Below are 22,924 nucleotides of genomic sequence, written 5' to 3'. Positions count from 1 at the left end.
TATGAGGCCGTCATCCAGAACCAGTTACGGCTGCAAAAATTCACGAGCACACAAAGAAGATCAGATCCGCTACCAATAGGCAGTCTAAAACACGACTTAATCTGTTTATAAATATAGCTTTCTTTCCCCTCATTCCAAATAGTTTCTGAACTGTTCTGCTATGCTGGAGCCTCAATGCTCTTGCTTTGCTTCTCTCCCCTCGGAGCTCGAGGCTTTTGTGAACGGCCAGCCTTTAAAACGAGAACCGCTACGTTTAATGTCTGTCTGTACTGCTAAATACCCCAGTTAAAAGCAAAGGGAGAGAAACTAGTTCTGTTTCATGTTATTTTGCTGAATTACAACAACACAGTACAGCTCAAAAAAACCGCTTATGACCCGAGATTTCACATACACTACACGAGAGCGCATGCACGCTTTTACCTCCAAAAACAGAACGGTTGCCAAGCAGATCGGTGCGTTTGATTTAATGGACTGGGAGATTTTACACAGGTGGTGCACAGACATAAAAAACCGCCGCTTGCATTAGTACAGGATTTACAATAAATCACTTAACCATTTACAGGCTTTTAAATAAAAACCGCGAAACCAACCGAACTGTCAAATTTTTAATTTAAATGAAATCAAAACTTGACCACAATGCAGAGAACAATAACTTATTTGTTCGAAAGAAAAGACGGAAACTGAAGATGAAAAGTTATGCATCAGAAAATGGTTTATCATTGTTTCATACATGACAGTTCTTTAACAATTGAAAAAAGAAAAAAAAAACTGAAAATGTTTTGCTGATTAATTGAACAGAGCAGCATGTCAGGGCAGGTTGTTTTGACTGGTACCCTGGCTAACAGGGAGGATGTGTCTAAACGTAACATTTTCATTCATTCCATTTGTTTGCTATGAGAATATAATTTCAGTTTTACACACATACAGGTCCTTCTCAAAATATTAGCATATTGTGATAAAGTTCATTATTTTCCATAATGTAATGATGAAAATTTAACATTCATACATTTTAGATTCATTGCACACTAACTGAAATATTTCAGGTCTTTTATTGTCTTAATACGGATTATTTTGGCATACAGCTCATGAAAACCCAAAATTCCTATCTCACAAAATTAGCATATTTCATCCGACCAATAAAAGAAAAGTGTTTTTAATACAAAAAACGTCAACCTTCAAATAATCATGTACAGTTATGCACTCAATACTTGGTCGGGAATCCTTTGGCAGAAATGACTGCTTCAATGCGGCGTGGCATGGAGGCAATCAGCCTGTGGCACTGCTGAGGTCTTATGGAGGCCCAGGATGCTTCGATAGCGGCCTTTAGCTCATCCAGAGTGTTGGGTCTTGAGTCTCTCAACGTTCTCTTCACAATATCCCACAGATTCTCTATGGGGTTCAGGTCAGGAGAGTTGGCAGGCCAATTGAGCACAGTGATACCATGGTCAGTAAACCATTTACCAGTGGTTTTGGCACTGTGAGCAGGTGCCAGGTTGTGCTGAAAAATGAAATCTTCATCTCCATAAAGCTTTTCAGCAGATGGAAGCATAAAGTGCTCCAAAATCTCCTGATAGCTAGCTGCATTGACCCTGCCCTTAATAAAACACAGTGGACCAAGACCAGCAGCTGACACGGCATCCCAGACCATCACTGACTGTGGGTACTTGACACTGGACTTCTGGCATTTTGGCATTTCCTTCTCCCCAGTCTTCCTCCAGACTCTGGCACCTTGATTTCCGAATGACATGCAGAATTTGCTTTCATCCGAAAAAAGTACTTTGGACCACTGAGCAACAGTCCAGTGCTGCTTCTCTGTAGCCCAGGTCAGGCGCTTCTGCCGCTGTTTCTGGTTCAAAAGTGGCTTGACCTGGGGAATGCGGCACCTGTAGCCCATTTCCTGCACACGCCTGTGCACGGTGGCTCTGGATATTTCTACTCCAGACTCAGTCCACTGCTTCCGCAGGTCCCCCAAGGTCTGAAATCGGCCCTTCTCCACAATCTTCCTCAGGGTCCGGTCACCTCTTCTCATTGTGCAGCGTTTTCTGCCACACTTTTTCCTTCCCACAGACTTCCCACTCAGGTGCCTTGATACAGCACTCTGGCAACAGCCTATTCGTTCAGAAATGTCTTTCTGTGTCTTACCCTCTTGCTTGAGGGTGTCAATAGTGGCCTTCTGGACAGCAGTCAGGTCGACAGTCTTACCCATGATTGGGGTTTTGAGTGATGAACCAGGCTGGGAGTTTTAAAGGCCTCAGAAATCTTTTGCAGGTGTTTAGAGTTAACTCGTTGATTCAGATGATTAGGTTCATAGCTCGTTTAGAGACCCTTTTAATGATATGCTAATTTTGTGAGATAGGAATTTTGGGTTTTCATGAGCTGTATGCCAAAATCATCCGTATTTAGACAATAAAAGACCTGAAATATTTCAGTTAGTGTGCAATGAATCTAAAATATATGAATGTTAAATTTTCATCATGACATTATGGAAAATAATTAACTTTATCACAATATGCTAATGTTTTGAGAAGGACCTGTATGTTTCTCTTCATGTGGCCATTTATAGGACCTGGCAGAACAGCACCAGAAGACTCTTGGTTTACTAAGGAAGCAGCAGACCCTGATCCTGGATGAAGAACTTATTCAGTGGAAAAGGAGACAGCAGCTGGCAGGCAATGGTGGTCCTCATGAGGGGGGTCTGGACGTTCTGCAGTCTTGGTATAATCTGGATGTATTTATTCTCCTATTAAATTAAAATTAGCATGTTATAGATGGTCATTTCTGTTGTATAAACCATTGTCTGTTGAGGTGTGAGAAGCTGGCTGACCTGATTTGGCAGAACAGACAGCAAATTCGGCGCTGTGAACATCTTACCCAGCAACTTCCTCTGCCTGGCTCAATAGAAGAACTGCTGAACAAACTCAACTCTGACATTACTGACATCATCTCTGCCCTGGTCACCAGGTGAGAAACACTCAACATCCTTTTTAACCTGATTTCAGTTCAGTTTTATAACGAGTTAGCTCTCAGCAAATCTAATTTATATTCACTACTATTTAACTGGATTAATCCAGTCATATAGACAGATTTAAATTCAGTTCCATGCATTTCACTGTGATGCAGTTATCTTCTATTTATTAGGCTGGTAATAGTTTTCCATGTAAGGAACCTCAACAATTCATCAAGTCACAGACTTTGCAGCAATCCCTCCATTTGGGCAGGCTGTAGTGTCAGTAGACAGTTAATTACATCCAGTGACTGACTCCACAACAATTTGTCATACTGAGCAAGCATGTGGTGATATTGGAGAGGAATTGCTCCTTTTTAACAGAAATCTGCTTCAGAATGCTGTATTAGGGGACATCTTCCGGTGATTTCTAAATCTATGACAGCAGGTCCAAGTCTGTTGTAGCTAATTCTCCCAGTTTCAGGGTCACAGTCCCAAGTTCTCTGATGAGCACTGGCAGCAGTAAATCTTGAATCTCTACATCTTCTAGATTTGGGTTTGAGCTGTTTGATGCATGATTCAAAAGCAACAGTTACATTGAGAAGAAAGTTCATGAGAAGCTGTATAAACACAATCACTGCTGTATTCTTGGTGTCCAGTAGTTTAACCATCAGTGGTCTTCAGTCTGGACCTCTAAATCCTAGATAGTTTTAGTCCTGTAATCCTCAACCACCTTTAGTGATGTCTTCCACCTTGACCAAGGAATTTCTGTGTGTGCACGGCATTGAGTCATAGGCTTCTCGTTCTTATTGCTGGGCTAAAAGCTCATATATCTGGTGTCACAGCCCCCAGTGTTTGTGACTAGTGGTTGAAGCTTGGCTTCTCTGGTTTTATTAATCGTTCTCAAATTGAACATACAGCAACCAACACTTGGTATTTGGAAGGCATCTCCTTTTCTTCCATTCCATTCCAACTTCTTCCATTTTTTAATAATTGCACCCACAGTTGTTGCCTTCCCACCCAGCTGCTTGCCTATATAATAATAATAATTAATAATAATAAAATCTATCTTCGGCCACATGTTTTGGACACTTGGCCGGGCACTCCCTTAGAGATAGGGTGAGGAGCTTGGCCATCTGGGAGGGGCTCGGAGTAGAGCCGCTGCTCCTCCACATCGAGAGGAGCCAGTTGAGGTGACTCGGGCATCTATACCGGATGCCTCCTGGACCCCTTCCTCGGGAGGTGTGTAGATTCATTGCACACTAACTGAAATATTTCAGGTCTTTCATTGTCTTAATACGGATGATTTTGGCATACAGCTCATGAAAACCCAAAATTCCTATCTCACAAAATTAGCATATCATTAAAAGGGTCTCTAAACGAGCTATGAACCTAATCATCTGAATCAACAAATTAACTCTAAACACCTGCAAAAGATTCCTGAGGCCTTTAAAACTTCCAGCCTGGTACATCACTCAAAACCCCAATCATGGGTAAGACTGCCGACCTGACTGCTGTCCAGAAGGCCACTATTGACACCCTCAAGCGAGAGGGTAAGACACAGAAAGAAATTTCTGAACGAATAGGCTGTTCCCAGAGTGCTGTATCAAGGCACCTCAGTGGGAAGGAAAAAGTGTGGCAGAAAACGCTGCACAACGAGAAGAGGTGACCGGACCCTGAGGCAGATTGTGGAGAAGGGCCGATTCCAGACCTTGGGGGACCTGCGGAAGCAGTGGACTGAGTCTGGAGTAGAAACATCCAGAGCCACCGTGCACAGGCGTGTGCAGGAAATGGGCTACAGGTGCCGCATTCCCCAGGTCAAGCCACTTTTGAACCAGAAACAGCGGCAGAAGTGCCTGACCTGGGCTACAGAGAAGCAGCACTGGACTGTTGCTCAGTGGTCCAAAGTCCTTTTTTTGGATGAAAGCAAATTCTGCATGTCATTCGGAAATCAAGGTGCCAGAGTCTGGAGGAAGACTGTGGAGAAGGAAATGCCAAAATGCCAGAAGTCCAGTGTCAAGTACCCACAGTCAGTGATGGTCTGGGGTGCCGTGTCAGCTGCTGGTCTTGGTCCACTGTGTTTTATCAAGGGCAGGGTCAATGCAGCTAGCTATCAGGAGATTTTGGAGCACTTTATGCTTCCATCTGCTGAAAAGCTTTATGGAGATGAAGATTTCATTTTTCAGCACAACCTGGCACCTGCTCACAGTGCCAAAACCACTGGTAAATGGTTTACTGACCATGGTATCACTGTGCTCAATTGGCCTGCCAACTCTCCTGACCTGAACCCCATAGAGAATCTGTGGGATATTGTGAAGAGAATGTTGAGAGACTCAAGACCCAACACTCTGGATGAGCTAAAGGCCGCTATTGAAGCATCCTGGGCCTCCATAAGACCTCAGCAGTGCCACAGGCTGATTGCCTCCATGCCACGCCGCATTGAAGCAGTCATTTCTGCAAAAGGATTCCCGACCAAGTATTGAGTGCATAACTGTACATGATTATTTGAAGGTTGATGTTTTTTGTATTAAAAACACTTTTCTTTTATTGGTCGGATGAAATATGCTAATTTTGTGAAATAGGAATTTTGGGTTTTCATGAGTTGTATGCCAAAATCATCCGTATTAAGACAATAAAAGACCTGAAATATTTCAGTTAGTATGCAATGAATCTAAAATATATGAATGTTAAATTTTCATCATGACATTATGGAAAATAATGAACTTTATCACAATATGCTAATATTTTGAGAAGGACCTGTATATATATTTATGTGTTAGATTGTCCTCACGGACAGGTTTGGCTGATATCACCATACATTTTTTACCAAATCTCTCGGATTGTACAAATAAACCTACCTCTGGCTAAAGTCTATGAAGCTATCCAACGAATGCTCTCCGAATGTTTTTAAGGGCGAGATTTGACCCACCTAACAGTACATGATACACGTTGGTTGTAGGTCTATGAAACCAGAGTTGGATCACATCTCTAGTCCTGGAACTTAGGAGCTCATGTGTTTATCTTATGCTTCTAGTGGAGGGAAGTTCTGGTTTCCAAAGCTTGCCTTCAGACACTGGGGACTATGCTGTCTCTACAGCAAGAACATTTGGAGTAAATTTTCTCAATAACAAGTTTTCTTTGAAGATGTTGTCGATGACAAGTGATTTGTTTGCAGCCCTACTGAGGGTCCATGCACTGAGAGTACTTACGTTCAATGTTCACCAACATGTTACTGTGTTCTCTGGTTTTCAGCACCTTCATCATTGAAAAACAGCCGCCTCAGGTGTTAAAGACCCAAACAAAATTTGCAGCTACAGTCCGTCTTCTTGTGGGTGGGAAGCTCAACGTCCACATGAACCCACCGCAGGTGAAGGCTGTCATTGTTGGTGAGCAGCAAGCCAAAGCTTTGCTGAAGAATGAAAGTACACACAGGCGAGTAACCAGCTGAATGGAAACGTGTCTCTTCAAAGACCTCTAGCAGACATTTTATTGGATATGAACAGACAAATACTTCAGTGTTCAGATAATGTACAGTAAACGATACACTCAGTGAGTTGAAGCAGATATGCCCTGATTAAAAGACCAGGGTCTACTGACCATGAGGGTCTGGACTGAAATGAAAATCTAAATCCAGTAAATGTTTCTTATCCAGACAAATTTGTAAAGCTTTTTGTAACACAGTTCATTTAAATTCGACCAAACTAACATGACCTTGAGTTCAAACTAGTTCATTTTCTTTGTAAACTGTTATGTGATGAGTTTGTTCTGTTAAAGAGGTGTTGTAGAGGAATTACTCTTTCTTTTGCCATGATAGTGAAAGCAGTGGAGAGATCCTTAACAACAACTGTGTAATGGAGTACCACCAGGCCACGTGCACCCTGAGTGCCCACTTCAGGAACATGGTAAACAACTTTACAACTTGTTCGTTGATTTCATCATTCTGATTACATTTTACTGCATATATGATGTAAACCCCTACACCTGGACCATTTTGACGAAAGTGATGGTTTAGATTAGAGTCTTCATGGGTCGGTTGTTTCTTTAGCTGAAGGTTCGACATGGATTTGAGTTTACCTCTGCTTGCCTGTTCCTGTTGTGTGGCAGTTTAACCCTGTGATGACTGTGGTAAAGTTGCTGCTGTCTAATAAGTCACTTGTTTGATCTTTTCCAGTCACTGAAGCGAATTAAACGTTCAGATCGTCGGGGCGCAGAATCTGTGACAGAGGAGAAGTTTACCATTCTGTTTGAGTCGCAGTTCAGCATTGGGGGAAACGAGCTAGTCTTTCATGTCAAGGTTATTCAGCTGGACGATTTCTTTTATTTTTCATTTTTAGAACCATGAACAGTCAAATAAAAGATAATAAACATGAAATCATCTGCTTCCTGGTTCTGTTTAAACCTAATCTATTACAGCATTGAAATGCAGTTGGTGATTGTGCAAATTCAAATAATTTTAGATCACTATTGTTCATCAGGTGCCCTTAATGTTTCATCTGTGACCTGCAGACGCTGTCTTTACCTGTGGTTGTGATTGTCCATGGCAGTCAGGACAATAACGCCACGGCAACAGTCCTGTGGGACAACGCCTTCGCTGAGCCGGTAAGATGAATCTGCAATGAATGTTGCTGTGTTACATATACAAGAAAATTGCCTAGATGCATGGACACAAGACATTTAATACATCTTATTGTATTGCAGTTATGGGAGCATTAAAATCAATGTGCCTTTATGAGTTTCTTCTAAGATGCAGGGCTGAATGGGAAATACGCTCTAATTAAAATGCAAAAACTAGCTTATGGTAGCTTCTGTGTTGATCCTTGGGAGGCTAGGATGGTAAACCATGGAAGGCATCCATTCTGTCCAAAGTAGAGCTGGACAACATCAAGTCACAATAGTTACTGCATATGACAAACAACTACTTGGATACAATATTTGTCAGGATACTATATTTCAAGGATACTATAATTAATATTTTGTGTAGATGTTTAGTGGTTTTATACCTTTTTATAAAGAATCAAGTTAAAACCAAGTAAAGAGCAAGACAGAGTTACAGATAAAAATTAGAAATACTATTAATTCATTCACTGTGTTTTTTAAACAAGTTGTATACAAACTTAAAACAATTAGAGTTAACCTGCATATTTTGCATCGCAGTTATACAAGTTAACTACATGACAGACATTAAGGGAGAGGATGGAGGGAAAGAGAAACACAAACCCACTGTTGTTGTTATTATTAATATATTATTTAATATTAATATGTGATTAAATAATAATTCGGACTGTTAAGTGTTCGGTGAATACCAGCCTAATAAGGCAGTGGTGTTAGGACAAAATTGAAAGGGATGAGCCAAGCTCTGACATTACTGAACAGCAAAACTGCACACACATGGAATAAATTCACGAAATTTCTTAAAATAAAACATTTTATTACCAAAAATAAGTCAACTCAAAGTCAAACATATTTCAATCAACAAACTCTTTACTATGCTAGAACAATCCTACTAAACTATGAAGCAGAATGAGGAAGACCAACTATGTACAATATGAATAAGTGAATCAAAGATGGTTCTCAAACATATATAACATTGAATGGTAATGTAACCAAGGATTATCTTGAAGAATCTGGAAATGAAGTTAAGTTAGGCTTGGAACTTAGACAATAATTGGTATGCCTTTAAACAACCATTCACAATGAAAGATCAGATAAAACATTATTTTAATTAAATCATATTTTAAAAAATGGTTTGCTGAATAAAACCAACCTTCTGGATAACTAATTCTCAAGGCTGTTTAATTTGCTGTTTTTATTTAGTACAATAATACTTAAGGAAATATTAGTTTGAATAAGAACCAAACCTTTCTGGATAAATGAGTCTTAATGGTATTTAATTAGCTATCACATTTAGTGAAATAATATTTAGAGAAATATTACTTACCTAGATTGGAACCTAACAACCTTTCTGGAAAAAATAATTATTAATAACTCATAAATGGCGGTCAGAAGTCAAGTGTCACCTTAGCCATTAGCGAATGAAGCTAAGAAAAGAAGCTTATAGCTTGTTACCATTCCTTTACTCAAACATGTACCTTTTGAAATACTATTAATATTATTGTCAAAATATTGCCGATCTGTGTTTAAAAGCCACCCTTTAAAAAACGTTTTTCTTAACTTTAAAAACACAACACAGAACACATCATTAGCTGAGGAGCTAGTCTGCTAGCACTTAACTGAGTTTTCTCAATACGAACAAAAACCAAAGTCATTAAATAAACATTATTTAGATTATTTCATATCTTCTCTGCCCAAACACTACCTCTTATGTGAACCGTTCTGAAGAAAAGATGTCCTAGGGGACAAGTTGAGGAAAGCGGAGCTCTCCCAGTAATCCACATATGGGCATGAAAGGGACTAGCATTGCAGCTAATCTCGGTAGCTGTGAGAGGGTTGGTTGTTTTGCTGGCTCGACCGAACAGTACAACAAAGGCACGTTATATGGAGGTAAATTTGTCTCAATATTATTCAATCAAACAAAAAACTGATCTCAATCAAAAAAATAAATTGTGGTCAAAACTTTTGGAATATTCAATCAAAAAAAAAACTAATCTCAATCAAAACATATTAAGTTGTGATCAAAACGTTCAGAGTTGTAACGATTTTATTTTGGGGAGAAAGAAAATTGTTTGAAAAAACTTTTTGGATTAAAATGACAAATTCTTTCTCACGAAGAGAAAAAAGTTATTTGCAAAACATAAACTTTTATTTGCGCATGTCAAAAATCTTTGAGTTCAACCAAAAACAGATAGCGTCAAAACCAAAAGAGCGAGAGTCGTAACCAAAGAATTTTGAGTGCTGGGAACATTGCCTAAAGGCAAACGATATAAGACGTTTCCCTATTGGTTAGCGCTGACTAAAGCAGCAGACTGATCGCCCCCAGCTTTGAATTTCCGCTCAAACTGCAGGACTTGCTGCGTCGCTTCAGTGAGGAGACATCAACTGTACAGAAGAAAACTGCTGTTAAGTGAGCCGACAGTCAGAAATACGCGGTCACACCAGCTGACACCAGCTCTCTCTTAAAGATTAGCTTCGCGCATACAAGGTGCATTATGGTAATGGAGCAGAAAGGACACCGATCCTGGCATCGGTTGAGAAAACAAGAGGAAAACAGAAAAGTAACCTACAGAGCATTTATATTAATTACATTTTTACAACTTTCACATTCATGTTGTATGTAAAAGAATAAATATTCAATATTTTACTGTACAGTTTTGGAGAAATATCTTGTCAAAGTACCTCAAAATGCTCAACCATTATATGCATTTATCCTTTATTTATGCTTTTGCAGTTTCCTGGGAGTTTATTCCAGATTACTGGAGCATAATAACTAAAAGCTGCTTCTTCATGTTTGGATCTGATTCTGGGTATACAGAGTAGATTTGAGCCAGAAGACCTGAGAGGTCTGGGTGGTTGATACACTGACAAGTCTGTAATTTATTTTGGTGCTAAGCCATTCAGTGATTTATAGACTAACAGAAGTATTTTAAAGTCTATTCTCTGAGCTACAGGGACATTAGAACCAGGGTGATGTGCTCCACTTTCTTAGCTTTAGTGTGGACGTGGGCAGCAGCATTCTGGATCAACTGCAGCTGTCTGACTTTTTAGGCAGACCGTGAAGACACCGTTGCAGTAATCAATTCTACTAAAGATGAACGCATTAATTAGTTTTTCAAGGTCCTGCTGAGGCATTGGTCTTTGAATCCTGGAGATGTTCTTTAGGTGACAGAAGGCTGACCTTGTTACTGTCTTTATGTGCCTCTGAAGGTTCAGGTCTGAGTCCATCACTACACCCAGGTTTCGAGTCTGACTGGTGGTTTCTAGCTATATTAACTGAAGCTGTGTATTAACTTTTAAATGCTCTTCCTGTGGTCCAAAGATTATTATTTCAGTTTTGTTTTGATTCAGCTGAAGAAAATTTTGCCCCATCCAAGCATCGATTTCTTCTAAGCGTTTACCCAGCGCTTGAATGGGTTCATAGTCACCTGGTGACATCGTAACGTATAGCTGTGTGTCGTCTGCATAGTTATAATAACTTACATTGTTGTTTATTAAAATCTGAGTTAGGGGGAGCATGTAGATATTGAATAGAAGGGGCCCTAAGATGGACCATTGGGGAACACCACATGTGATTTTTGTGCTCTCTGATGTAAAGTTACCTACTGACACAAAAAAGTCCCTGTCCTTCAAGTAGGATTTAAACCAGTTGAGTGCTGTACCAGAAAGGCCAATCCAGTTTTCCAGGCGCTCTAATAAAATGGAGTGATCAACAGTGTCGAATGCTGCACTAAGGTCCAATAATACCAGCACTGTGGTTCTTCCACAGTCTGCATTTATATGGATGTCATTGAACACCTTGACAAGAGCAGTCTCTGTACTGTGGTGAGCACGGACGCCTGCCTGGAAGACATCAAAGCGGTTAGTCATTGTGAGGAAGTTATTTAACTGCTGAAACACAGCTTTTTCAATAATCTTGCTGATGAAGGGGAGGTTTGATATAGGCCTGTAGTTCTGTAGTAGCAGCTTGTCCAAATTGCTCTTTTTCAATAGAGGTTTGATAATTGCTGTTTTTAGGGCCTGGGGGAAAACACCTGACAAAAGGGATGTGTTTATTGTTTGTGTTAAATCAGACATTATTACAGGCAAAGCTTTCTTAAGGAAAGCTGTGGGTAAAAGATCGAGACAGCAGGAAGAAGAGCTTAGTTGGTGGACAATTTCTACTAAATTTTTGTAGTTTATTTGGTGAAATTGGGAAAATTTGTCAAAATCCATTCTAGTTGGAGACAACTTTGGTACTGGAGTTGATGTGGATGTGCTGACTGCCCCTCTGTTCTTTTGGGTTTTTCAGTGAAGAAGTTAGCAAATTCATTGCAGGCCCTGGTAGAGTGGAGTTCAGATGCTACAGTTACAAGAGGGTTTGTTAACCTGTCAACCGTGGCAAATAATGCACAAGCATTGTTAATGTTTTTGCTGATCTCATAAAAAGATTCCCTTGCATTTTTCAGTTGTAGGTTATATCTGTATAGTCTTTTTATAGATAATATAATGAACCTGGAGTCCAGTCAGCTTTTTGACACTCCCTTTTTTCACTTCTGACTGGTGGAGCACTTCTCCACGGAGACATTTTCTTCCCAGAAACGACTTTCACTTTAATTGGAGCAATTGAATCAATGATGTCCGAGATTTTAGAATGAAAGTTATCTACCAGCTCATCTACTGTGTTACAGGGCAAAGTGGAGGTAGAAGAGTAAACGTTTCAGCAGCACCGTCCTTAAAGATGCCTTTTCTTATCATGTCTCTTTGGCAAACTGAGCCATTGGAGATTATGTTTTCAAAAACAACAGAAATATGGTCAGATAGGGCAACATCAGTTACAGACACCTTGGAAATGCTTAGACCCTTAGTGATGATCAAGTCCAAAATATGTCCCTGTTTGTGTGTTTGCTGTTTTAAAATGTTGAGTCAAACCAAAATTTCTAAGAGTGTCACATAGATCTATTGGACTTCTGTCTTCAGGATTGTCCATGTGAAATTTGAAGTCTCCCACAATAATTAAACAGTCATAATCAACACATATCACAGATAAAAGCTCATTGAAATCACTGAAAAAGTTTGTTATGGATTTAGGAGGCCTGTAAATATTCAAGAACATGGTCGGACCGGGCTCTTTACCTGGAGAGCCAAATATTCAAAAGAGTCAAATTTGCCCAGAAATGCTTTTTTACACTTTAGCAAATCTTTAAACAAAGTGATGACCCCTCCACCTTTGCTCTCACAAAGAAAATTGTAGTTCGTAGGCGTCGACTCTATCAGAATGGGAGCTTCATTAAATTCATGTAACCATGTTTCTGTTAAAAACATGACATCAAGATTGTGGTCAGTAATGAAGTCATTGATTAAAAATGATTTTCCTGACAGAGATCTAATGTTCAATAAAGCCAGTTTATATGACTTAGTTGCTGATATTAACTCTATGTGTGGTTGTACCTGACAGTTTATGGCTTTTGTTGATTGTTTATTACTGTCTCTTATCCTTTTGGGGGGTGTGGTAAAATGGATGAACTCCATTTGCCTATTTCCGGCTCGTGATTTTACCACTTACCTGTGTTCAAGGAACTAAAGGAGGAGGTGTGGCCTAACTTCCTGTATTTGGAGGTTTCAGGGAAGTGATGTCACAGGAGGTACCAGGTGAAGAGGGGAGAAGAAACTGTTAGTGTTAAGTTAACTTTGGGGTTTTGTTTGTTAGTTTTGATGTGTTAGAGTTAGGATATAATTGTTAAACCATAAACACAGGGTTGTTGCTAGATAGAAGTAGCTTCAGTGATTTGAGATTATTTCTCATGTTGGAATATACCTGTAAGATGGAAGATTCCATTTCAGTTAATTGTGTTTGGAAGGGCATGAAGGTATTTAAGCAGATCAGGAAAGAAGTTAAGGAGGGAGGACCAGGTCAGTGTAGCTGTGTGCACGTGATGTTAATTTTGGTTGGTTTGAGTATAGTTATGTTTATTTTGTCACTTTCAAGTTTAAATCATTTTTGTACATATTAGTGGTTGTTCTTTTTGTAAATAAACCACCTGCTACACTGGAGACCATCAGTCTGCTGCCCTTCTTCAGTCACTTTGGCCACAATATACCACAGGGGGGTATAACGGGGGGGTCCACTTCTCCTGTGGATTTCAACAGGGAGACCTTTTGTGATGGCCTCTCTTTCTCAGCCAACTGGCCGGTTAATTCTGCTGGAGCTGTTGGAGGCGTCGTTATCATTGTTGTCGATACTTCATGTTCTCTGCTGAAGGTCGAAGCTGCTGGCGGATTATTTACTGAATAGAAGAGATTAGATGTGAGACGTCTGGCTCCCGGCTTGTTCAAACAGAAACCATCTTGCTTGAAGAGTTGTCTTTTCCCAAAAAATAGTTGTCGATGAAGTTCACAGATGTAGTAGCATATGTTTTTTTCAACCACTAATTAATCATCAGAAGTCTCGAAAAAATCTCATCTCCACAGAAAATTGGTGCAAAGGGTCTGTTGAGAAACACCTTGATATTGAGACCTCCAACAATATTCAGAAGACGAGTGAAATCCTCCTTCAATCCTTCTGATTTTGTCTTAGCCACGTCATCCATGGCTCCACAGTGTATAATAAGGTTTTCTAGAGACAGGCGCTTTTCTGTGATTGCAAGAATATTCTCTGAGATATTGGACGCCATGTTACTGGTACCAATCATGACTTCTGTGTTTTTCTTGTTGCAGAGGTTTTTAATCCCATCCACAGCTGTGTTGCCCTCTATTAGGGTTCTTGGTCCGGTGGGGCGCTTTTTCTCTGGCAATTTAGGAGAAGACTGTTTAGAATGAAGGTTGTTCTCAAACCTTTTATTGTTCTCAGAAGATGAATCATTCCCTGGTTTTCATTCTGTAGTGGAGCAAATCTGTTTTTGAGAGAATTTCATTATTTCCAGCTGTCTCACTCCTATCAGTTGTTGTGACAGCAGCTCGCTGTCGAAGTCTCCTTTTCCCAGGGGAAACGGGAGCATTTCTCTGTAATTCTGGCCATTCTAACTTATTTAATTGCTGAGATCGTCCAGTGAGTCGTTCACCTTAATTTTTTGGGCATGCGTCTAAAACATGCCAGGGGGTCTGCCGGTAGGTTTATTCTCAGTGTTCTGATTGCCAGCTGAGTTGTTGAGCTGGCTGTCACTGTTTGGGATCACAGGCAGAGTTGAATCATCGTTGTACCTCATATTCACCTCCACATTCACTTCATGTCAATGGATTTTCATCTCCAAAACAACCAATTTCTGTAAATGTTTGTTGAAGTCCTCTGTGGTGAAGGGAGGCATTTTTTGCTGATTAGCTGGCGTCAACTTGTCCTTCTTTCGAGTTCGATTATAAAAGCATCAAAATCCTTTAGAAAAAAAATTTAAATAATAATAATCCTTGGGAGTTGCTGGTAAGAAGTAGTTTTATTCCAATATTTACATAATTTTGGCTAAGAGATAAAAAGTGAAGAGTAAAAGAATGCAAGCAAGCAAGCAGGGAGCTTAGGAGAAAAGTGTCTGAGCAGGCAGAGGAGGAAGTAGAAAAATAATTATTTGCTAATGCAAACTCCTTGCAAGAAATTATGCAGATCTGGGTCCAGATTCATATTATTGTTTTTTTTTTCTATTTCCTGGGTGTTTTATTAAGGTAATTTCCTATTAGATTTTCTTTATTTTTCTTTGCAAGTTGGAGATTGGTACTTTTTATTTTATTTTTACTTATCTTTTAGGTTCTTTGTTGAGATTTGTAAGTCTTATTTTTTTATTATGGGCCGAAATAACTGCTGTTAAGGAATCCCACACACCAACTTCCCCTTTATTGTTTTTCTCTAAAAACTGTTTTATTTAGTTTTTCATCTAAACACAAACTGTGGATTTATGTTCAATCTCTACCGTGTTTTACGGGGTTTCTCACTGATACATGCTTAAAGGTGGGCCTTACCACCAGATTTTTATTGGGGTGGCATCTGTTATCTTTCTATTCATTTTAGTGACCAAGAAGCTTTAATTTTGTTAACTTTACATTGTACATATTGTAGCGTTGATCCTACAATAAATAAATGCTCTAAACTAAAAAAAGATGTGGCTGTTCTAAAAAGTGCAAAAAGTAAAACAAACCCTCTCCTGCCCCTCACTGCTCTTCCCTGCCATACTTCTATTAACCTGGTTTTTTGACCTTTTCCTTCATTAGGGAAGGGTACCATTCCTTGTACCTGACAAAGTGCTGTGGACTCAGCTATGTGAAGCCCTGGACATGAAGTACAAGGCGGAGATGCACAGTGGACGTGGTCTGACAGAAGATAACTTGGTCTTCCTGGCGCAGAAGGCCTTTTCAAGCAGCAGTAATAACCCTGAGGATTTCCGTAACATGACTATTTCCTGGGCCCAGTTCAACCGGGTGAGACCCGCTCATTCTCTCATTTCAGCAGTTCTCTCAGCAGGTCAGTGTGTGGAGATGTTGCCTCAGCCTCCTGCAGAATCAGGCTTACTAAAGAAGCTTCATGATATCGGAGAGGAACAGTGACAGAACTAATGGTCCTCATCACCAGATAAATAATAATGGCCTCCTGTTTCTCCTAGGCTTCCTCATCCCTGGCAGATCTGTCAACCAACTGAAACAATAAATTGCAAGAAAATGCCACATAGAAACTGAGGCTTAATGGTTTGCCGTGTCTGAATGGCAAAAACATGGTGTATAAACCATTGTGCCAGAGCGATCAGCATTAATAAAGTTGATAAAATTAGTATTTAAAGCAATATCACAACTTGGAACCACTGTCAATTATTTTTTTATGCAGGCTGTGCTACATCCTAATCAGGTATTCCTCATTAACCAGTTTATTGTGTTATTACCTGTGGGTTTAGACTTGTCCAGGTAGCTGCTAGAAACAAACTGACAGATCTTGTGGTTTAACAGGAAAACTTACCTGGACGCAACTTCACCTTTTGGCAGTGGTTTGATGGAGTGGTAGAGCTCATGAAGAAACACCTGAAGCCTCACTGGAATGATGGGTAATGGCTTTTCCTTTACTTATCAGTAGATTAACTTAAACTAATAATGCTTTTTTTTTTTTTTTTTTTCACTGCTGCCATTTATTGAAAGGTTATTGTTTGGTGTGGGTAAATCTTCGATTTCAGCTGTGGATGTGATTTTAGGGCCATTCTTGGATTTGTGAACAAGCAGCAGGCTCAAGACATGCTGTTGTCTAAACCAAATGGGACCTTCCTGCTCCGCTTCAGCGACTCTGAAATCGGAGGCATCACTATTGCCTGGGTGGCTGAAAATCCCAACAAACAAGGTAAAAAACTCTTTATTGGGCTTGGATGATATATACACCTATAATGGTCATTATGAGATTTCATTCTTCATCACTCTGATAATATTCAGATCTTTAATGCAGCTGTGAACAGCGACTCAGACTCTGACATTTTCTCCAACAGCAGGAAGAAAGCAGCAAATCTCGCAGATGTTTTTCCACATAATCCAACAGTAGAAGAGATTTTTACTCTGTTCAGTTCCAAAATAAAGCTGCAGTGTGCCAGACAGGCAAATATACAGTATGTGCAAAAAAAGTCATAATCCAAGACAAACCCAAATCCCTCTTACAATAATTGGACCATTTTAGGTCTCTGTGTTACTTACCCCGGAGATAAAAATAAGACCAGGGAATTGCTGCTTTGTTTATATCTCTTAATTGTGAATACAGGTCCTTCTCAAAAAATTAGCATATTGTGATAAAGTTCATTATTTTCTATAATGTCATGATGAAAATTTAATATTCATATATTTTAGATTCATTGCACACTAACTGAAATATTTCAGGTCTTTTATTGTCTAAATACGGATGATTGTGGCATACAGCTCATGAAAACCCAAAATTCCTATCTCACAAAATTAGCATAGTTCATCCGACCAATAAAAGAAAAGTGTTTTTAATACAAAAAACGTCAACCTTCAAATAATCATGTACAGTTATGCACTCAATACTTGGTCGGGAATCCTTTTGCAGAAATGACTGCTTCAATGCGGCGTGGCATGGAGGCAATCAGCCTGTGGCACTGCTGAGGTCTTATGGAGGCCCAGGATGCTTCGATAGCGGCCTTTAGCTCATCCAGAGTGTTGGGTCTTGAGTCTCTCAACGTTCTCTTCACAATATCCCACAGATTCTCTATGGGGTTCAGGTCAGGAGAGTTGGCAGGCCAATTGAGCACAGTGATACCATGGTCAGTAAACCATTTACCAGTGGTTTTGGCACTGTGAGCAGGTGCCAGGTCGTGCTGAAAAATGAAATCTTCATCTCCATAAAGCTTTTCAGCAGATGGAAGCATGAAGTGGTCCAAAATCTCCTGATAGCTAGCTGCATTGACCCTGCCCTTGATAAAACACAGTGGACCAACACCAGCAGCTGACACGGCACCCCAGACCATCACTGACTGTGGGTACTTGACACTGGACTTCTGGCATTTTGGCATTTCCTTTTCCCCAGTCTTCCTCCAGACTCTGGCACCTTGATTTCCGAATGACATGCAGAATTTGCTTTCATCCGAAAAAAGTACTTTGGACCACTGAGCAACAGTCCAGTGCTGCTTCTCTGTAGCCCAGGTCTGGGGAATGCGGCACCTGTAGCCCATTTCCTGCACACGCCTGTGCACGGTGGCTCTGGATGTTTCTACTCCAGACTCAGTCCACTGCTTCCGCAGGTCCCCCAAGGTCTGGAATCGGCCCTTCTCCACAATCTTCCTCGGGGTCCGGTCACCTCTTCTCGTTGTGCAACGTTTTCTGACACACTTTTTCCTTCCCACATACTTCCCACTGAGGTGCCTTGATACAGCACTCTGGGAACAGCCTATTCGTTCAGAAATTTCTTTCTGTGTCTTACCCTCTTGCTTGAGGGTGCCAATAGTGGCCTTCTGGACAGCAGTCAGGTCGGCAGTCTTACCCATGATTGGGGTTTTGAGTGATGAACCAGGCTGGGAGTTTTAAAGGCCTCAGGAATCTTTTGCAGGTGTTTAGAGTTAACTTGTTGATTCAGATGATTAGGTTCATAGCTCGTTTAGAGACCCTTTTAATGATATGCTAATTTTGTGAGATAGGAATTTTGGGTTTTCATGAGCTGAATGCCAAAATCATCCGTATTAAGACAATAAAAGACCTGAAATATTTCAGTTAGTGTGCAATGAATCTAAAATATATGAATGTTAAATTTTCATCATGACATTATGGAAAATAATGAACTTTATCACAATATGCTAATTTTTTGAGAAGGACCTGTATATCCATTTTAATGAGAATTGACATCTTTGATCCACTTTTGTAGGTGAAAGACTGGTCTGGAATCTGCTGCCATACACAACAAAGGACTTCTCAATTCGCTCCCTGGCTGACCGCATAAGTGACTTGAACCATCTTCTGTTTCTTTACCCCGACCGCGCCAAAGACGAGGTCTTCGCCAAGTACTATACCCCTCCACTCTGTATGTGTAATGACTTCTTAGTTTAGAACCTCAGCACATACTTTGTATAACATTTCTTCAGTATACCTTGTGAGTGGTACAGTACACCTGAACAAGTCTATTTGTCTTCCAGCAAAACCAGTGGATGGATATGTTAAACCACAAATCAAACAAGTTGTACCAGAGTGAGTTGGGATTTTTCTTTAGCTCATGTCTCTAAAACATATTTATTGTAAGCAAGTGCTCATTGCATTAAATCCCAAAAAATTATGTCATAAAACATAGATTTTGATATTCCATCAATGAATGGTGCTCTTACACAATGCCCAGTGGACGTGTACAATGTTGACTACAGTTTAGCAAACACAGAACTATTAACTTCTAGCAGCTGGCGGACACACCAGTTGGCATGTTTTTAAGGACATATTTTAGCAGGTTAGATTAGATGAAGGAGAAACAGATAAAATGGAGCGAACACGTGTTACTGGACCATTCATGTTTAAACCACTCGCTGAAATAAAGTTTGTCTGACCTTAAAAAACACAACTCAAACAAACTTGTAGCACTAGGCTTATGGCCTTCAGAATTTGCTTAGCCGGTACCCTGCTGACACCACAAACAAGCTTAACACAATGGAATATTTCAGTTGTTTTAAGCTACACTAAGACCAGGTTATCTTCTGCTACACTAATTTTCTCTGCCCAAACACTTTTCACTTACATGAACCATTCTGGAGGACAGGAGAGCAACAGGGGGTGGCGAGTTGCATGGCTCCTTAGACCGGCACACGCGGGCAGCATGCGGTGCTGGGATGAGCGTCTGCTCGGACTTTACGCATCAGGCGTGCAGAGCTATCACCGTCTCTCGGGGAATCTCTGGCTCAGTTTCTTTTTCTTCACAAGCTCAGAAAGAAAGGTTAGGGCAACTAGTCTTATTTTGGGCAGTTTATGATTGACAAACATCAGACTGTACTCAACTTTGGATCCTTGGTTGCGGCGCTGGTGGTGTAGGGGGTTAAGCGTGCAGGCCCATCTATGGAGGCCTCAGTCCTCGACGCAGGCTGTTGTGGGATCGAATCCCTGCCCATTGATGCTTTCTGTGCTCCCTTACCCCACTCTTTCCACACCATTTCCTGTCTACCTAATGTCAAATGATGCCATGCACTGGAGTTTTGTACTATGACATACAGGTCCTTCTCAAAAAATTAGCATATTGTGATAAAGTTCATTATTTTCCATAATGTCATGATGAAAATGTAACCATCATATATTTTAGATTCATTGCACACTAACTGAAATATTTCAGGTCTTTTATTGTCTTAATACGGATGATTTTGTCATACAGCTCATGAAAACCCAAAATTCCTATCTCACAAAATTAGCATATCATTAAAAGGGTCTCTAAACGAGCTATGAACCTAATCATCTGAATCAACAAGTTAACTCTAAACACCTGCAAAAGATTCCTGAGGCCTTTAAAACTCCCAGCCTGGTTCATCACTCAAAACCCCAATCATGGGTAAGACTGCCGACCTGACTGCTGTCCAGAAGGCCACTATTGACACCCTCAAGCAAGAGGGTAAGACACAGAAAGAAATTTCTGAACAAATAGGCTGTTCCCAGAATGCTGTATCAAGGCACCTCAGTGGGAAGTCTGTGGGAAGGAAAAAGTGTGGCAGAAAACGCTGCACAACGAGAAGAGGTGACCGGACTCTGAGGAAGATTGTGGAGAAGGGCCGATTCCAGACCTTGGGGGACCTGCGGGAGCAGTGGACTGAGTCTGGAGTAGAAACATCCAGAGCCACCGTGCACAGGCGTGTGCAGGAAATGGGCTACAGGTGCCGCATTCCCCAGTCCTGGGCTACAGAGAAGCAGCACTGGACTGTTTCTCAGTGGTCCAAAGTACTTTTTTCGGATGAAAGCAAATTCTGCATGTCATTCGGAAATCAAGGTGCCAGAGTCTGGAGGAAGACTGGGGAGAAGGAAATGCCAAAATGCCAGACGTCCAGTGTCAAGTACCCACAGTCAGTGATGGTCTGGGGTGCCGTGTCAGCTGCTGGTGTTGGTCCACTGTGTTTTATCAAGGGCAGGGTCAATACAGCTAGCTATCAGGAGATTTTGGAGCACTTCATGCTTCCATCTGCTGAAAAGCTTTATGGAGATAAAGATTTCATTTTTCAGCACAACCTGGCACCTGCTCACAGTGCCAAAACCACTGGTAAATGGTTTACTGACCATGGTATCACTGTGCTCAATTGGCCTGCCAACTCTCCTGACCTGAACCCCATAGAGAATCTGTGGGATATTGTGAAGAGAACGTTGAGAGACTCAAGACCCAACACTCTGGATGAGCTAAAGGTCGCTATTGAAGCATCCTGGGCCTCCATAAGACCTCAGCAGTGCCACAGGCTGATTGCCTCCATGCCACGCCGCATTGAAGCAGTCACTTCTGCAAAAGGATTCCCGACCAAGTATTGAGTGCATAACTGTACACGATTATTTGAAGGTTGACGTTTTTTGTATTAAAAACACTTTTCTTTTATTGATCGGATGAAATATGCTAATTTTGTGAGATAGGAATTTTGGGTTTTCATGAGCTGTATGCCAAAATCATCCATATTAAGGCAATAAAAGACCTGAAATATTTCAGTTAGTGTGCAATGAATCTAAAATATATGAATGTTAAATTTTCATCATTACATTATAGAAAATAATGAACTTTATCACAATATGCTAATTTTTTGAGAAGGACCTGTATAATAGGAATCCCAGCTCTGACTCTTCCTTCCTGAGCTGTCCTGAAACTAGCATTGCTGTGCATTCTGGGATTCAGAGTTTTTACCAGTCTCTCTATTTGTGTAGTTCAGCGGTTGTTCTCCATTCATGGCTGGAACAAAACAAGTTGTTTTTTGGTAAATATGATGAAGACCATTTTTGCCCAGTTTCTCTTTCTAATGTTGAATCATGACCTCTGACCTTTCATTGAGGCAGTGAGACCTTCAAAGCTTGAGATGTTGTTCTGGGTTCTTCTGTGACCTCCTGGAAGAGTTAGTGATGCTCTTTTGGAGTAATCTTGGTTGACTGACCTCTCCCAGGAAGGTTCTCTACTGTTCCATGTTTTCTTGATTGTTCTCACTGTGGTTCTCTGCAGACCCAAAGCCTTAGAAATGGCTTTGTAACTTTTTACAGATTGATAGATGTCAGACTTTGTTCTTCAACTAATTTGGTTGTGCATGGTTCCACTGATTATGGCTAGTGACATTAAACTAAAACTGTTAACTCAGGTTATCTTTGTCTGATATTAAAATGAGTTTAATCTAAAACATTTAAGTATGAGAGAAAGACAGACAAAATCTGTAGTAGGGAATATACTTTTTACTGCACTGTATAGAACGTTTTTGTACATTCATTCAGGATGAGCATAATTAGGGTTTTAAAACTGACCTGAGGATGGCCAGTGTTGGAGACAGTAAAATTGCTACTTTCCTACTTCTAGTTTATTTAATAGTCTTTTTAAGTCTACATTTTATAGTAATCAGAATAATACTTCTCTCTTGTAGATTCACCACCCCAAACCCTGAACCATCCACAGGAGTTACATTTATGGACCAGACAGCTTCTTCCTCTACCACTCATTCCAACAGCTTTGGTGTCTATTCTTCCATGTAAGCACACATTAACTATGAACCTTCAGAGCCCTAGTATATAAATAACAGCAACAAAACATGGCTAATTTAGACTCTTTAATGTGATTGAAAAGCTACATATCCTCACTGGCCACTCGGTACACCTTGCTGATATCAGGTTGGACCACCTTATGCCTTCAGAATTGCCTTCATCTTATGTGGCCTAGAGTCAACAAGGTGTCAGAAACATATTGCATCTAGATGCTTAAATGCATTGAGTAGCCACCATGTGTAATTAGGTGTCCATTGA

At 40.4% G+C, this 22,924-nt stretch overlaps 1 protein-coding gene across 1 annotated transcript in view; it reads left to right on the top strand.

Annotated features, from left to right (window-relative positions):
* The window catches only part of LOC124874677 (signal transducer and activator of transcription 5B-like), a 42,955-nt gene that overhangs the window by 18,051 nt on the left and 1,980 nt on the right, over window positions 1-22,924 (top strand). The window contains exons 7-18 of the mRNA XM_047376138.1: window positions 2,564-2,715; window positions 2,806-2,961; window positions 6,197-6,376; window positions 6,759-6,846; window positions 7,116-7,238; window positions 7,451-7,543; window positions 15,728-15,934; window positions 16,454-16,548; window positions 16,693-16,835; window positions 18,855-19,010; window positions 19,123-19,174; window positions 22,549-22,653. Coding sequence (XP_047232094.1) covers window positions 2,564-2,715; window positions 2,806-2,961; window positions 6,197-6,376; window positions 6,759-6,846; window positions 7,116-7,238; window positions 7,451-7,543; window positions 15,728-15,934; window positions 16,454-16,548; window positions 16,693-16,835; window positions 18,855-19,010; window positions 19,123-19,174; window positions 22,549-22,653 — 1,550 coding nt within the window. The remainder of the gene's footprint in view (window positions 1-2,563; window positions 2,716-2,805; window positions 2,962-6,196; window positions 6,377-6,758; window positions 6,847-7,115; window positions 7,239-7,450; window positions 7,544-15,727; window positions 15,935-16,453; window positions 16,549-16,692; window positions 16,836-18,854; window positions 19,011-19,122; window positions 19,175-22,548; window positions 22,654-22,924) is intronic.

The sequence above is a fragment of the Girardinichthys multiradiatus genome, chromosome 10, assembly GCF_021462225.1.
Source record: "Girardinichthys multiradiatus isolate DD_20200921_A chromosome 10, DD_fGirMul_XY1, whole genome shotgun sequence".
In the NCBI taxonomy this organism is placed as follows: domain Eukaryota; kingdom Metazoa; phylum Chordata; class Actinopteri; order Cyprinodontiformes; family Goodeidae; genus Girardinichthys; species Girardinichthys multiradiatus.
Note: the sequence above shows the minus strand (reverse complement) of the source record. Positions and strands in the feature narration are given on the sequence as shown.